At 50.4% G+C, this 14,530-nt stretch overlaps 1 protein-coding gene across 5 annotated transcripts in view; it reads left to right on the plus strand.

The window, feature by feature from the left end:
* EFNB3 (ephrin B3) overlaps positions 1 to 14,530 on the plus strand; it is a 58,894-nt gene that overhangs the window by 25,756 nt on the left and 18,608 nt on the right. For 3 of the 5 annotated variants that reach the window (XM_053262244.1, XM_053262240.1, XM_053262245.1), the window contains one exon: positions 10,829 to 11,121. In XM_053262244.1, coding sequence (XP_053118219.1) covers positions 10,829 to 11,121 — 293 coding nt within the window. Of the gene's footprint in view, positions 1 to 3,526; positions 4,803 to 8,285; positions 8,820 to 10,828; positions 11,122 to 14,530 lie in introns of those variants that run through there. The other 2 variants (XM_053262242.1, XM_053262243.1) reach the window with 2 other exon arrangements.

Below are 14,530 nucleotides of genomic sequence, written 5' to 3' on the forward strand. Positions count from 1 at the left end.
AGGACAGACTGAAAACAACAACAACCCAGCCTGCAATTAATTGGTGTGGGGAGGAGGACGGGGGTGAATTTTGGGTTTTGGTTTCTGCCCTGTCAAGGTGAACGCTAGAAATATTTATTTTGTCCCATAAATGAAAACTGGGAATTGTGTGTACTCCTTTTCCCCGCCGCCCTCCATCATGCCAGACACTTCTCAACTCCTGATTCTTCTCCTTCTCTCCAGGGCAGCCAGACCAACCCCCACCCCCGTTAATCATTGCCAGAAGATGGAAACCTCACTGAGAGACCAAAAGTCAGTGGCTTGGAAAAACTTAAAAGCTGCCTGAGTGCAGCTGAGAGAAACTCCAGCCCAAAGGACCCAGGAGTCCTGAAAAAACACACTCCTCTCTCCCTCACCTCCCGCTTTTCAGAACACTTATGTGCTCCTCTCCAGAGGCAGCTGCAGCTGAGCCTCGGGCAAGGAATCCTATATCCACAGCCGCCCACTTTCAGGATTGTAACCAAGTTTAAAGTACGTGAAAAGATATTTGCCTTACACCCAACCCTCCCTTTCCTTTGTGGTTCCCCCCTTTTTCTATTTGAGATTGTATGTTCTCTGGGGCAGGGACTTGTCTCTGACTATTAAAATATGTGCGGTGCCATGTGCATTGTTGGGACTGTAATAAAATAGAAGACATAAGCATTTAATAAAAATGTTCCCTGTCCATGTGTAACTGTCACTCCCATCCTAGGACTTGAATCCTCATACTCGGCTCCAGAGCATGAAATAAAAGGAGTGTCTTTGAGTATATGTAGAATACCTTCATAGATGATTACAGCTGGCCACACCCATGTTGGGTTCGGGGTTAAAATTTGCAGGGAAAAGACCATGATTTAAAGGCAGGCATCAGCACTTTTTATTATTAGCGCTTCTCTAGCCCCAGAAATGAATTCCTCTCAGCACCTTGAAAAGGGCTGATATGTAACTAGTTGCTCCACCCCAGAGGCAGCTGCATCTCTGTCCCAAATGAGGAGCCTCTGCATCAACAGCACGCGCGCACACACACCCCACTGGCAGCTGCATCTCAGCTCTGAACAAGGGACCCTGTGTGATGCAGGCCTCTCTTTCTGTCTTAGGGCAGGGGAGGTCAGGGGGGAGTTAATTATTTCATTAAGAGGAAGGTGCTGAGGCAATCAGGTCTGTCCCCCCCAGTGGGACTGATAGGAATCAGAGAGTGTCTCACTTCAGCGAGCTGGAACGGGACACAGAGCAGCCCCACAGGGTTATGCAGGCCGGGGAGAGCAGTGGAATCTCTAATGCTTAACCAGGAGAAGGGAGATTACATTCCTGTCGGACACTGGGCTGGGCCTAAGCGCGGTGGAGTAGTAGGGGCGTGGATTTCCCCTGGATTTTCTGGAAACGAAGGCTTCCCTTCCCTGGTGGTTGGGAGATAGGACTCCTGGGTTAGCGAAAGAAGGAGCTTATGTAGTAATTTGGAGAGTGGTGTCTGTATATGTGCATGCATATATGAGAGAGGAGAGGTGGTCTTGTGGTAGCCAGCATGACTTGTCCCCTTAGCTAAGCAGGGTCCACCCTGGTTGCATATGAATGGGGGACTAGAAGTTTGAGCAATGTCAGATATTCCCCTTAGGGGATGGAGCCTCTCTGGGAAAAGCATCTAGGTTCCAAGTTCCCTCCCTGGCAGCATCTCCAAGAGAGAGACGCCTGCCTGCAGCCTGGGAGAAGCCTCTGCCAGTCTGTGAAGACAATACTAAGCTAGGTAGACCAAGGGTCTGACAGTATATGGCAGATTCCTCTATTCCTATTATTATTATTATTATTATTATTACATTTATATCCTGCTCTTCCTCCAAGGAGCCCAGAGCGATGTACTACATACTTGAGTTTCTCTTTCACAAAAACCCTGTGAAGTAGGTTAGGCTGAGAGAGAAGTGACTGGCCCAGAGTCACCCAGCTAGTTTCATGGCTGAATGGGGATTTGAACTCGGGTCTCCCCGGTCCTAGTCCAGCACTCTAACCACTATACCATGCCGGCTCTCTTCCTATATATGTGTATGAGAGCAAGGTACATAGGAAACCGCCTTATACTGAGCCAGACTATTGGTTCATTTAGCTCACTCTTGTCTACTCTGACTACCCCAGCAGTTCTCTGGGGCTTGAGACAGGGGTCTTTCCCAGCCCTGCTTGGAGACGCTGCCAGGGAGTGAAACTGGAAGCAGGACTCCTGGGTTCCCTGCCATGGGCAGAGGGGCTGTGCTCCCTCTCTCCCTGCTCCCCTCCCATCTGCTCGTTTAGCTCCTTTCCTGAGCTGTCACTTCCTATTCCATCTCTTCTCCCTCCCCCCCTCGCCAACAACCCCCCTTCCCCAATTCCAGCTGAGCCCATGACCCCATTATAGGAGGGCGGGGAGGGGGGAACGCAGTGCAGCTGGAATGGATGGGGGTCAGAGGAGGAGGGCTGCTTCCCTGCAGGGCAAGAAGCAACAAGTCCTGTAGTGAAACCAGCCCCATCTTCTGGGATCGGGGGACGTGGGGGAGCAGAGTTGGGGAGCCCCCCCCAATTTGTGGGTGGACCAAAAGGCAAGGGCATCTCTGCCTGGAAAGCAGGGGGGCAGCCCACCTCCCGAAACACAGGCTTTGTCCCCCCCCACTAGTCTTGGCCTGAGAGCCGCTCCATCCCCTTAATCAGACTAGGCCCCTCCATCACCACCAGTTGGCATGCGTTGCCATAGCAACTGTAGGCCGTGTTGCCCTCCCTCCCTTCCTTCCAGAAACACTCCTGGGCTCAGGGAGGGGGAGGGGGGGCCTGGTTTTGTGTGAGCACTTGGGGGGCAGGTTGCAACCAGGACTCCTGGGTTCTTCAAGCCGTGTGCATGTGCATGCAAGAGAAGGGTTGGGAACCTCTGAAAGGGGCTAGGGAGGCAGGGCAGTGGTGCTTTTGTTTTGTTTTGTTTTGGGGTGTGGAGAAGAGTTTCCCCTCCAGGATTCACTGGGAAAGGAGAGCAAACAAGGCCCACGGTTGCCGGGAGCCAGGAGTGATTCCTGGGCTCTCTGCTGGGAAGTGTGGTGGCCTTTCTCTTATATTTAGCAAGGCGAGAGTGAGTGCCCCTCCCCAGCGGCTGTTGCTGGTATTCTCCTGTGCTCCTTTTTAGAGGGTGAGCCCTTTGGGAACAGGGAACCGACTTGTTGTTGTTGTGTTGTTCCCCCCCCCCCACACCATGTAAACTGCTTCGAGAACTTTTGTTGTGGTTGAAAAGCAGACTGTAAGTACGAATAATGACAATACCGAAGTATTATATGTGTTGGAGCATGAACAGGGATAGCTGGGTCCTCCGGAAGGGGTGCAGAGGGGGATGCCGCACAGGTGGAAGGCCCTGGGGTGGCTTGCTGTGTCCTGGAGGGAGCTGAGGAGAGCCCGGACGCCTGGGGAGTGAAGAGGAGTTTGATGGGGCAGAAAGCCCTGGGAGCTTTCTGGGCGTGATGCTGCCGGGGCCAGCTAGAGGAGTGTGTAAATGCATGCTCTGCATCCTCAAGAGCAGCGGGGTTCCCAACCAACCTTGAGCCCCTGATATTGTTGGACTATGACTTCCATCATGCCCAGCCATGAGGCCGTGATGGCTAGGGGTGATGGGAGCTGTAGTCACTTTGGGGGACCCAGGTTGGGAACCCTTGCTCTAGAAGGCAAACTGGGTGTTGGGAATCTCAGAGCTAGGATCCCACCACACATCCCTGTTGATCTCTCCTCCGTATTCTAGGCCATGGTTCCATGTTGAGAGGCAACTGGGCTGTGCCCCGCACTGCAGAAACAGAGGGGCAGTTGGTTGGGGTTTCTAGTATTCAGCTGTGTATCTGAAATGTGGTAAAGAACTCCCACTTTCCATGGCCTGTTGCAGATGCGGGGTGTGGTTGTGCTGACTTAAGTTCCTGGAGCAGTGGTGGCCAGTATGTACATTTTGGTCAGTGTGTAGTGCAAGTGCTTTACATGTATCAAGTCCACGACTGCAGTTGGGGAGAAGTGTCAGAAGGTTTTGGAGAGTCAGAAAGGAAATTGGTTCCTTTTTGCGAAGGGTACAGTTCCTGAGGACTTTCTGGACAGCAAAATAAAATGGATTTTATTTTTAGTGCTTTTCTGATACTAGCTCCAAGGTCTATGGCCACTGATCCCCATGGGGTGGGGGAAGAGTGCAAATGTGCACAGATTAGTTTCTGGAGTTTGAAGAACTATTATTTTTTGGTGTGGAGAAGGTACAGGGATCATGAAGTGATAGGGCACTGCTGAAACAGGAAGGGGAGCCTTGTTGGTGTTCATTATTTTTAAAATACTTTTTTTAAATCTTTAAAAATGTATATGAACATTCCCTGCTTGAATGTGCAGTACCTAACCTTGACAGACATGTTAAGAATATATTAAAATTTAGAAAGATTATAAAGTGACACAAATATGGAGCGTGGGTGTGAGAGATTTGTCAGCAGGGATGACATGGGCACTAGCCAATAGGTGTTCCATAAGATTTGCACAACTGCCACATTTTTCCAGGAGGAAGAATGTTATTTTCTAAAGGTGCTGGTGGTGCTTGTGTGGTTGTGTTGCTCTACTCTGCATGTACGTTGAAGATGTGGATTTGACAGAATTGGCTAGGTTCTGGGCGTGTGTTGGATTCAGTGTTCTTGGAAGATGGTTTCAAAAGTACCTGAGTAGTTCCATCTCTGAAACAGGCCTAAGCAGATCAGTGCTTGGATGGGAGCTTTCCTGAGAGCCCCAGGCCCTGAGCTCCTTAGAAAGAGGATTGCAGTGCAAATGTGGTGAGTCAATCAATGGTCTGTGTACTTGTAACTGTCTGGGTGTGTGGGACAGTTATGTATGAAGAAAGAAATCCCATGCCCCTGCCCCCACCCGCACAAGGCAGTATTGGGTTCAGTGCTTCTCAACCCACTCATAAATTGAGTTAGGAGTAAGTAGCGAGGTGGCCAAGTTTGCGATTATAAAGTATTCAGGGTGGTGAAAACCAAAATGGATTGTGGAACACTCCCAAAGGATCATTTCAAATTGGATGAATAGGCAACAAAATGGCAAATATGGTTTAGTGTAAAGTGATGCACATTGGGGCAGAAAAAACCCAAACTTCATATACACTGTTGGGGTCTGATCTGTTGGTGGCTAACCAGGAAAGAAATCTTGGGGTCAGTCGTGATATATTGCGGAATGAAAACATCAAGCCAGTGTGTGGCAGCTTTAAAAAATGCTAATTCTACAGTTGTGATCATTAGAAAAAGGGCTGAAAATAAAAGTGGTAATATTACAATGCCCTAACACAAATCTATCGTCTGGCTACATTTGGATACAGTATACAATTCTGATCTCTGTGTCTTAGAAAGGAGATTATTATAGGGCTAGCAAATGTGCCAAAGAGGACAACCAAAATTATCAGGGGGCTTGAGCACTTTCCTTGTGAGGAAAGTTGACAGCTATTGGGGCTTTTTAGTTTAGAAAAAAGGCAAAAGGGGGGGACACATGTTAGAGGTTTTTTAAATTATGCATGGTGTGGAGAAAGTGGGTAGGGAGGTCTTCCTTCCTCTTTCACAACACTAAAATTGGGGGCCATCCAGTGAAACTAATTGGCAAGAGATTTGGGACAGACAAAAGGAAGCACTTCTTCACACAGTGGAATGTATGGAATTCGCTGCCACAAGTGCTGGTGGTGACCACTAGCTTAGAAGGCTTTAAAGGAGGATTCGACAGATTCATGGAGGACAAGTCTATCAGGGGCTGGCTGCTAGTCTTGATGGCTATAGGCTACCTCCAGGTTCAGAGGCAAGACCACCTCTCTATATGCTCCATTTCTGGGCTTGCCAGGGGCATCTGGTTGGCCACAGTGGGAAACAGGATGCTGGGCTAGTTGGGCCTTGGGTCTGATCCAGCAAGTGGTTCTTAAGTGTGTGTGCTGGGGTCAAGTGGCAGTTGTACTTTTCATCTATTTTTATGTATTAATAATATTTCATACCCTGCCTCTCAGTTCAGTTGGAATTCTCAGTTGGGATAAAACAGCAACGTGATAAATTATGAATTGCAACGATCAAATGCAAAATCCCTCCTCTAGCTGTGAGGAGTCCTAGGTAGGCTGCCACCATCCCAATTTTTAATATGAGCAGATTCACCCTTTCAAGGGAATATTCTGGGAAAGTAAAGTAGAAAACGCCTCCCTACAGAAAAGCTTGAGCAGCCTTAGGCCTTCAGGAGTGTGTGACTAGGGCAGGACCCAATAAGGAGTGACTCTTTAACAACAAGATTTATAATTGGATGATCAGGAAAACTATAGAGGCATCAACAACCACGGCTTCCATTCAAGAAAAGCCCTTCCCCACGAACTACAAGAACCATGCAGTCAGATCCAAGCACTTAAACAAAAACAAGTAGTTCAGGTAAGAACTAATCTGCCAACCTTCCTTTCACTATCCCTACATCTGGACCGAATTTGGTCCAAATCAGTTAGGCAGTTCACCAGTTAGCCTACTTGTGCCTCAAACATTCACACATCTGCCAGCTTGAATTGGAGTAGATGGCATTATTACAAACGACACCCCTGAGGGGTCCCTATCGCTGTAGCCAATTTGGTTCATTAGGTGGTAGACAAGTTAGCCCAGTCACACCTCAAACGTTTATGTGTCTGCCATCTTGAATTGGGGTGGATGACATCATCACAAACTGTGCCACAGAGGTGTCCCTACAACTGTACCCAGTTTGGTTCGTATTAGTCCAGGCATTGCAAAGTTGATTGGGGCGAGGCGGGGACACACACAGATGCAAGGAGGAGAGCTGGTCTTGTGGTAGCAAGCATGACTTGTCCCCTTAACTAAGTAGGGTCTGCCCTGGTTGCATATGAATGGGAGACTAGAAGTGTGAGCAGCACTGTAAGATATTCCCCTCAGGGGATGAAGCCGTTCTGGGAAGCGCAGAAGGTTCCAAGATCGCTCCCTGGCTTCTTTCCAAGCTTTCTTTCCTTAAGGAAAGTAGGCGAATAAATTCCCTACTCTACTCCTCCTCCTCCTCATATACTGCTAAATTGGTCCCTGTCCTTACTTCCAGGTAAGGAACTCCCAGCTGATTCCCAGCCCAAAGCTGTTTGTCTCCCTTTTCCCTACAGTAGCAGTTAACCAGACCTCACTCCGAGGCCTCCAGGGAAGAACTGCTCTCCTCTGCTACTCCTCTATAAGCTGTTGTCCAGTAAACCCTGCCCCTTACTCTGGATTGGGCCACAGGGATTTGATTGCAGGGTTCTCCTGGCCTCCCACCCCTTATTTGAGAAGCCACCCGCCAAGCAGTTTGAGGCCTAGCCCTCTCTCAAGCCTGACTATCACTACATGACTACATTACAATAAAGGCTAAATGTGATAATAGTGAAGAGGAAAGCAGGGAGGGGCACCAGTTGCACTTAGACTGAAATGCAAAAAGGCCTGGTGCTGGAAAGAGGGAAGCCAGCAGCCTGCCTCTCTGGGGAAAGGAGTTGACAAGCAGGCGGGGGCGGGAGGGAATCACCAGGAAAGGCCTTTTCCTCCTGGTTGCCACCTGCCTCATATCTAAAGGTGGGGGCACCTCTGCAGATGGCCTCAGTACTTGGGCAGCTGGGTGTAGGAGGAGGCAGCCCTTTTGATACCCAGGTCCCAAGCTGGGTAGGGCGTTAAAGGTTAAACTCAGCCCTGTGAACTGTGCTTGGAAACAGAGAGAGAGCCAATGAAGGCGTTTTCAGGCTAGCGCAATGTTTTCTGTCTGGTTGGGCAGCTGGATTTTGGACCAACGGTAGTTCCCAACTAGTCTTCAGAGGTAGTTCCACGTGCTGTGCATTGCAGTCCTCTAATCTGGAGGTTTCCAGCGCATGGCTAATGGTGGCCAGGCTACCTTTGTCCAGGAGGGGTCAAAGATGGCGCATGAACTGTGGCTAGTGGGAGGCTTCCCAAAGAGAGGGCTGGATCTCGCAGCATGCCCAGTTGGCAATCCTAACCCTTTAGGGCAGCACAACCCCTCATGCCTCTGTCCCGGGTCAGACTTGCACAGCCTCAAATACCCTGGCTTTCCCCCTCTCCAAAATGCTCCATTGGGCTATTGGCTCTTGCAGCTGGAAGGCACTGCTCAGCGATATTCTTATAACTGTAGTGTGTGAAATGCTTTTACAGCAATTATCTCACTCGTCTTCACAACAATCTCTGTTGTGTAATGCTCTTCATCACATTTAATGTGATGAAGAGCGTTAATATTTGCATTTTGCAGAGGTGGGGTGGTGTCTGGGAAACTCTGGCTCACATGAAGCTGCGGTTGGTCCTAGTGATTCCTCCATGAGTACAGTGGGGGCCACTGACTCATCCACATCCGGGGGTGCAGTGGGGCTGAGGACAGAATGGAGAAATCCTGCTCTTCCCCCCCCCCACCCAGCCTCTCTGCCTCTCTTCTTGTATCAGAGCTAGGAACAGAACCCCGGGGTCCTGGCTCTCATCCACCTCTGGGCTAACCCTCCAGGGCCCCGTTATGCCCCTTCTTCCCCTGTGCTATTATCTCATTTGGCAGCTGATCTGTCCCAGGGGGCTGGGACAGGCGGCTCTGGGGTCAGATGTCAACAGGTTTGAATGCAGGCCTGGAATCCTTTGTCGGTCCTCTGGTGCTGCCTCGCACAGGGAGGGGTGCGCAAGGGGCTCTGAGGTCATGTGGGACCATCGGATGGGGGTTCTTCTGATTTTTGGAGGAGGCAAGATGGAGAAATGAATGTAAAGACTGATGCAGAGAATTGCATGCAAGAGGAAGCCAACTCAACGTTTGTATCAATACATTGGGTGTGTGTGTGTTGATATCTGTTGTCTCTGTGTTGTTTGGTTCACTCTACATTTGCTGTCTTTTAGTAGAATTCAGTGTGCTTCCCCCCCCCCGCCAAATAATATGTTATCCACCTCTAAACCTCGAGGGAGAGTAGGCTATAAATTTAAACCCAAAGGTAAAGGTTTGAAAAAGGGAGATAGATGAGAGGACTTTTAGAGAATCAAAGCCGGTTTCCACGAGGGATCGCTGCTGGTAGGCTGCACACACATCCCACTTTTGCCTGTGGACTAGCAAGCCAGAGGTTGCCGGTTCGAATCCCCGCTGGTATGTTCCCCAGACTATGGGAAACACCTATATTGGGCAGCAGTGAATTAGGAAGATGCTGAAAGGCATCATCTCATACTGCACGGGAGATGGCAATGGTCAACCCCTCCTGGATTCTACCAAAGACAACCACCGGGCTTTGTGGTAGCCAGGAGTCGCCACCAACTCAACGGCACACTTGACCTTTAAGCAGGTGTTGCAGGATTTTTTCATCTCCCAAACTTGCAGAACTTGTTTGACTAGAGGTGAGAGCAGGACAAAAGAAGTGTGTGTGCATCATGGGAAGTAGAGCCTCTGTCAGACCACTTTTACCGGCAATATTTACCTGTCTCCAGCTTACACAGAAATTGTAGGGGCAACGTGGCCAGGCTCCATGAACCCCAGAGGAAGGACTGCAGCAGGGCCATGCTGGGCTGCCGGCTGCCACTTTGGAGCAGCCAGATATCTTCAGTTGGATTCTGAGATGTTCTATCCAAGTCCAACGTGTTTGACGGGAAGACGTGGGCTACAGTGAATGTTCTAGCTTTTAAGGTGCCACAGGACTCTCCTTGTTGTTAAGCACAGCTGCTCCTCTGGAGGGTGATGGGGAAACCGGCAAGCTTCAGAGTAACACAGAAGCCAGAGCATGATCTAAGGGCGCACAGTACAGTCATCTTGCTGAAGCTGAGCAGGTCTTGGTGTGGTCAGTGTATGGATGGGAGACCGGCATATGCCACCTTTGGGGATGGGACCACAGCTCAGTGGGAGAACATCTGCTTGGCATGCAGAAGGTCTCAGGTTCACTCCCTGGCAGCATCTCCAGGGAGGGCTGGGAAAGACTCCTTCTCTGAAACCTTGGAGAACCGTTGCCAATCAGTGTGGACCATACTGATCTAGTTGGATGACCAAAGGTCTGACTCCGTAGAAGGCGGCACCTTCCTAAACATGTTATTCCACCCATTCTCAAGTGCATCTCTGAGCATACATTGAATAAGCACAGCCAGGTCCCTGCGAGGAATTGCTTTTAGGCAAGAGCAGGCGTGGTGGACCACACGCTTGGCCACTCGCTTGGATGGATTTAAAGGGGGCTTAGATAAATTCATGGAGGACAGGTCTATCCATGGCTGTTAGTCCTCATGGCTCTAGGCCACCTCCAGCTCCAGAAGCAAGATGCCTCCCAACGCCAGTTGCAGGGGAGCCACAGCAGGAGAGAGGGTAGGCCCTCAGATGGCCTTTGGGCCTGACCCAGCAGGGCTGTTCTTAGGTTCTTATGACCTCAGCAGCACCCTTCGTTTTATTCTAGAAATGGACCACTGGCAACTTACTGTTCTCCCTGGGAATCCAAGCATTCTGGTTCCTTGGTTTGCTTACCATTATACCTTATATAAATGTGTACCCCACCTTTCTCCCATCATGGCAGTCCAGGCAGCGCCTGGGGGTTCCCAGGTGGTCTCCTATGCAGGCTCCTGCCCAGACTGAGCCATGCTTAGCTTCAGCTCACTGACTGCACTGCATTCTTCAAGCCATGCCTTGGGTTTCTAGCTGTGCTCTGTCACCCAGCACGCCCTCCCTTCCTAGAAAAGCCCGGGGTCTTCCTGGCTCCCAGCCTCTTCCACTCAAGCTTGCTCTGCTCCCCACTGCCACCCTCCCAGAAGTGGGTGTGGGGTGGGGGGTTCCCTCCAGTGTGCCCTCTTTGGCTGATATGCTGGCTGTGTCCCTGCAGGTTCCAGAATGAGGGGGGCTACGTCTTGTACCCCCAGATCGGCGATCGCCTGGACCTCATCTGCCCACGCTCCGTGCCGCTGGGCCCCTTCTCCACAGAGGACTATGAATATTACAAGCTGTACCTGGTCCAGACGGAGCAGGCAGAGCGCTGCGAGATCCTGCGCAGCCCCAACTTGCTGCTGACCTGTGACCGGCCTGAGCACGACATGCGCTTCACCATCAAGTTCCAGGAGTACAGCCCCAACCTCTGGGGCCACGAGTTCAAGACCAACCAGGATTACTACATCATCAGTAAGTTCTACAAGTGGGGCGGGGGAAACGGGGAGGGTTCTTTTCCTTCTTTTCTTCAAGCAGGGGTTCTCGGGATGCGCCCCGTGCTGGATCCTGCCCTGGCACAGAGTCTTGGGATATGCATATGAGAGGCGTGGAGGCATTTTGCGAGACCCTGGCAGTCTCTAGCAAGGGTTAGTGCCGCTGGAAAATTCAGGAGGGCAGGAAGTCACTGTGGAAACCAGGGACCTCAGAGGGAGCCTTTAACGATCTGATTCAAGCCATACCTTGGTTTCTAGTAGTGTTTTTCCTTCGGCAGCACCTTGTTAAAGAGCTGGGCACAAGGGAGCCCTCCAAGCCAGAAGCTGCTCAGCAGACGAGCACGGACAATGCCTCCGACCTTGGTTTTAACTCACACATGATCGGTAAATGGGAGTGCACACACACAATTCCTGAATTAGGGTACGGAGCTTCTCCAACCCTAAATTAGGTTTGTGTGAACTACTGAGAACTGCCCTACTACTGTGAGTCGAGAAGCATGTGATTGGAGAAGGCTAGGTTTTGTGTATTCTATCTGGTTTTCTATGTTCTATCTATATATGACCTAAAAAGAAATGATTTATTTAACATACATTTTGCTCCAAACAGAAGCAAAAGTTTCGGTCAAATGGAAGCTCAAGGCAGCTAAAAGAATTAAAATCCAATTCCACACTTAGTAGAAATCCAAATCAGAAGATGAAACTGTATTCGGATCTGAAAAGCTGTGACACTCAAACAGATGTACCTATTTTCCCAGGCTTTTAACTGAAACCAAATTTTAAATTTTAATGTGTTTTTATCTATTTTGATTTTTATCTTTTTAAATGAATTTTAATATGTTATTATGTTCTAATTCTGTACGCTGCCTAGAGATTTCTGTACCAGGCAGTATATAAATTCAATAAACAAACAAACCCCAGTGGCCATCTGCAATGACACCCACCAAAGGCTGCAAAACAGTTTTCTAAAGGAAGCCAAGGAGGTGGGTCTGTTCGGGAAGGGCAGTGTGCAGTCAGGGGGCCACCGCCAAAAAGGTCCTAACCTTGGAAGCCACCTGCTTACCTCTGAAGGTAGGTTAGGCAGGTGGCTCCCAAGGTACACCTGCGGTTTGATAACGGGAGTGGGGAAGCAGGCCTTCGGGTACCTTGGTTTCAGGGTGTGCTGCAGGTCAGAAATGGCCCTTTGCATGGCTCCCGAGGGGTGAGAGGAAGACAGGGAGCCAGTTAAGATTGTTCAGCACTGGCAAAATCCCCAGTTACTCATGTGGCTGTTTACGTTCTGCACCAGTTGCATTTTCCAAGCGCTTCTCCTAGGGAGCACATGACGCATTGCAGCTGATGCTCACCCCATCCCGTTCCCGGAAACCCCCATGCATTAAAATGGCACCAGGAGAAGGACTTGATGCATTTTGAAGAGGTGGTGGTGGTGAATTGCCTGTCCTGATTAGCTCATTTCTACCCTTGGGGGAAGGGATGGGGAGCACACTTGGAAGGTGGCTAGTATGGCAACCGTTTTGGGGTATTTTTAATTGAAAAGAAGAAGAGAGGGCTTGAGTCAAGGGGGTCCAGCCATCTTGCCTCCCCTTCTCTCCCCCCCCCCCGCCCACCCCACAGCATCCCTCTCACATCAGCTCTGGCTGCCTGGGGTGGCCCTTCAGCCATCACCATAGCAACTGTCTCCTGGCAAACCTGTGTGCGCTGGTGACTTGGCTGTACCACAGCAACCACATTGTGGTTAGCAGCCCATTTTTCCTGCACCCCCACCCTCCTTCTCCCTCATGTTCTTTCTCCACAGTCGGCGTCCTCCTTGCCTCTATCTCCCTCCCGCCCCCTCTCTCTAAGAACTCTTCCTGAAAGGACGCTTGTCCCAGGGTGACCATCCTCAAGGCACACCTGTTTCCCAAGTGGGTTCAGGGACCAATTGAGGAGAAGGTCTCCTCTTCCCAAAATGCAGAGATACAGGAGCCGAGGTTTATGGATGTTCAGGGTGCCTGGCTGGCAAAGGATTATGGGAAGCAGTTTTCAGTGTTCTCTCTCTCTACACACACACACACACACACACACACACACACACACACACACACACACGCTTCCTTGTTCTGTCTGTCTTCCATCTTCAGTTCTCTCTGCTTTGTAGCCTGATAGATGCCCCTGGGCAAGGAGACACTGTTAAAAGAAACCCACTCTTTGCCTGCCCTCTGTGCCCCCCTCCTGGCCCTGTTTCCTAACCGTTGCATCTCCTCCAGTGGGGCAGGCAGGGTGTGTGTGTGAGCATGCGGGAGAAGCGGGGCCTGCCGTCTTGATGGGGAGGTGATTCAAGGTCGCAGCTCTACTCACTGGACAAGACAGCCAAGGGCTTTTTTGCCGGTCTCTTCCCCCACACCTCACACACACACACCCCTTGAAGCCAGCTGATGGAAGCACCCCCTAGAGGAAAATGGGGGGGGCATGGTAGATTTTTGGTGGTGGCTGGGCGTTGTTGACCCAGTTCCCGCCCGCCCGCCCAATGATTTTATGCCCAGCCAAGCATGAGGCGTGAGAGTGAGACAGCGGAGTAGAAGGAAGGCAGGAAGGAAAGAAGGAAGGAGGCAGGGGGCTGATGGGGGTGGGTTCAGGGTGGGGAGAGGCGAAGGTGCCATCTGGGTGGGGAAGTGACTAAAGCGGAAACAAGAGGTGACTGGTGTAAACAGCTGCCCCCCAGAAGTGGCTGCATCTCAGTGTTTTATTTTTACAGCTACATTTTTCTCCTGCTCTTCCTCCAGGGAGCCCAGAGCAGTGTACATGGTTATGTTTATCCTCACAACAACGCTGTGAGGTAGGTTAAGCTGAGAGAGAAGTGACTAACCCAGAGCCACCCAGTGAGTTTCATGGCTGAACGGGGATTTGAACTTGGGGCTCCCCAGTTCTAGTCCAGCTCTCCAAACACTACACCACGCTGGCTTAAGGACTCCAGTGCTTCCTTTGCATCCCAGAACTTATTTCTGAGGAGAGCTGGTCTTGTGGTAGCAAGCATGAATTGTCCCCTTTGCTAAGCAGGGTCTGCCCTGGTTTACATTTGAATGTGAGACATGTGTGAGCGCTGTAAGATATTCCCCTTAGGGGTTGGGGCCGCTCTCAGAAGAGCATCTAGGTTCCAAGTCCCTCCCTGGCATCTCCAGATCAGGCTGAAAGAGACTCCTGCCTGCAGCCCTGGAGAAGCTGCTGCCAATCTGTGCAGACAATACTGAGCTACATAGATCAATGGTCTGACTCAGTATAAGACAACTTCCTATGTTCCTATTTTCCAAGCTAAGGTGCAGCTGTAACTAAACAGAAAGTATCTCTGAGCATGTGCAGGCTGACTTTATCTTGCTAGGAATCCGCCGCACATTACCTCCACGCTGGTGGGATTA

This window comes from Hemicordylus capensis, chromosome 6 (assembly GCF_027244095.1).
Source record: "Hemicordylus capensis ecotype Gifberg chromosome 6, rHemCap1.1.pri, whole genome shotgun sequence".
Lineage (NCBI taxonomy): Eukaryota > Metazoa > Chordata > Lepidosauria > Squamata > Cordylidae > Hemicordylus > Hemicordylus capensis.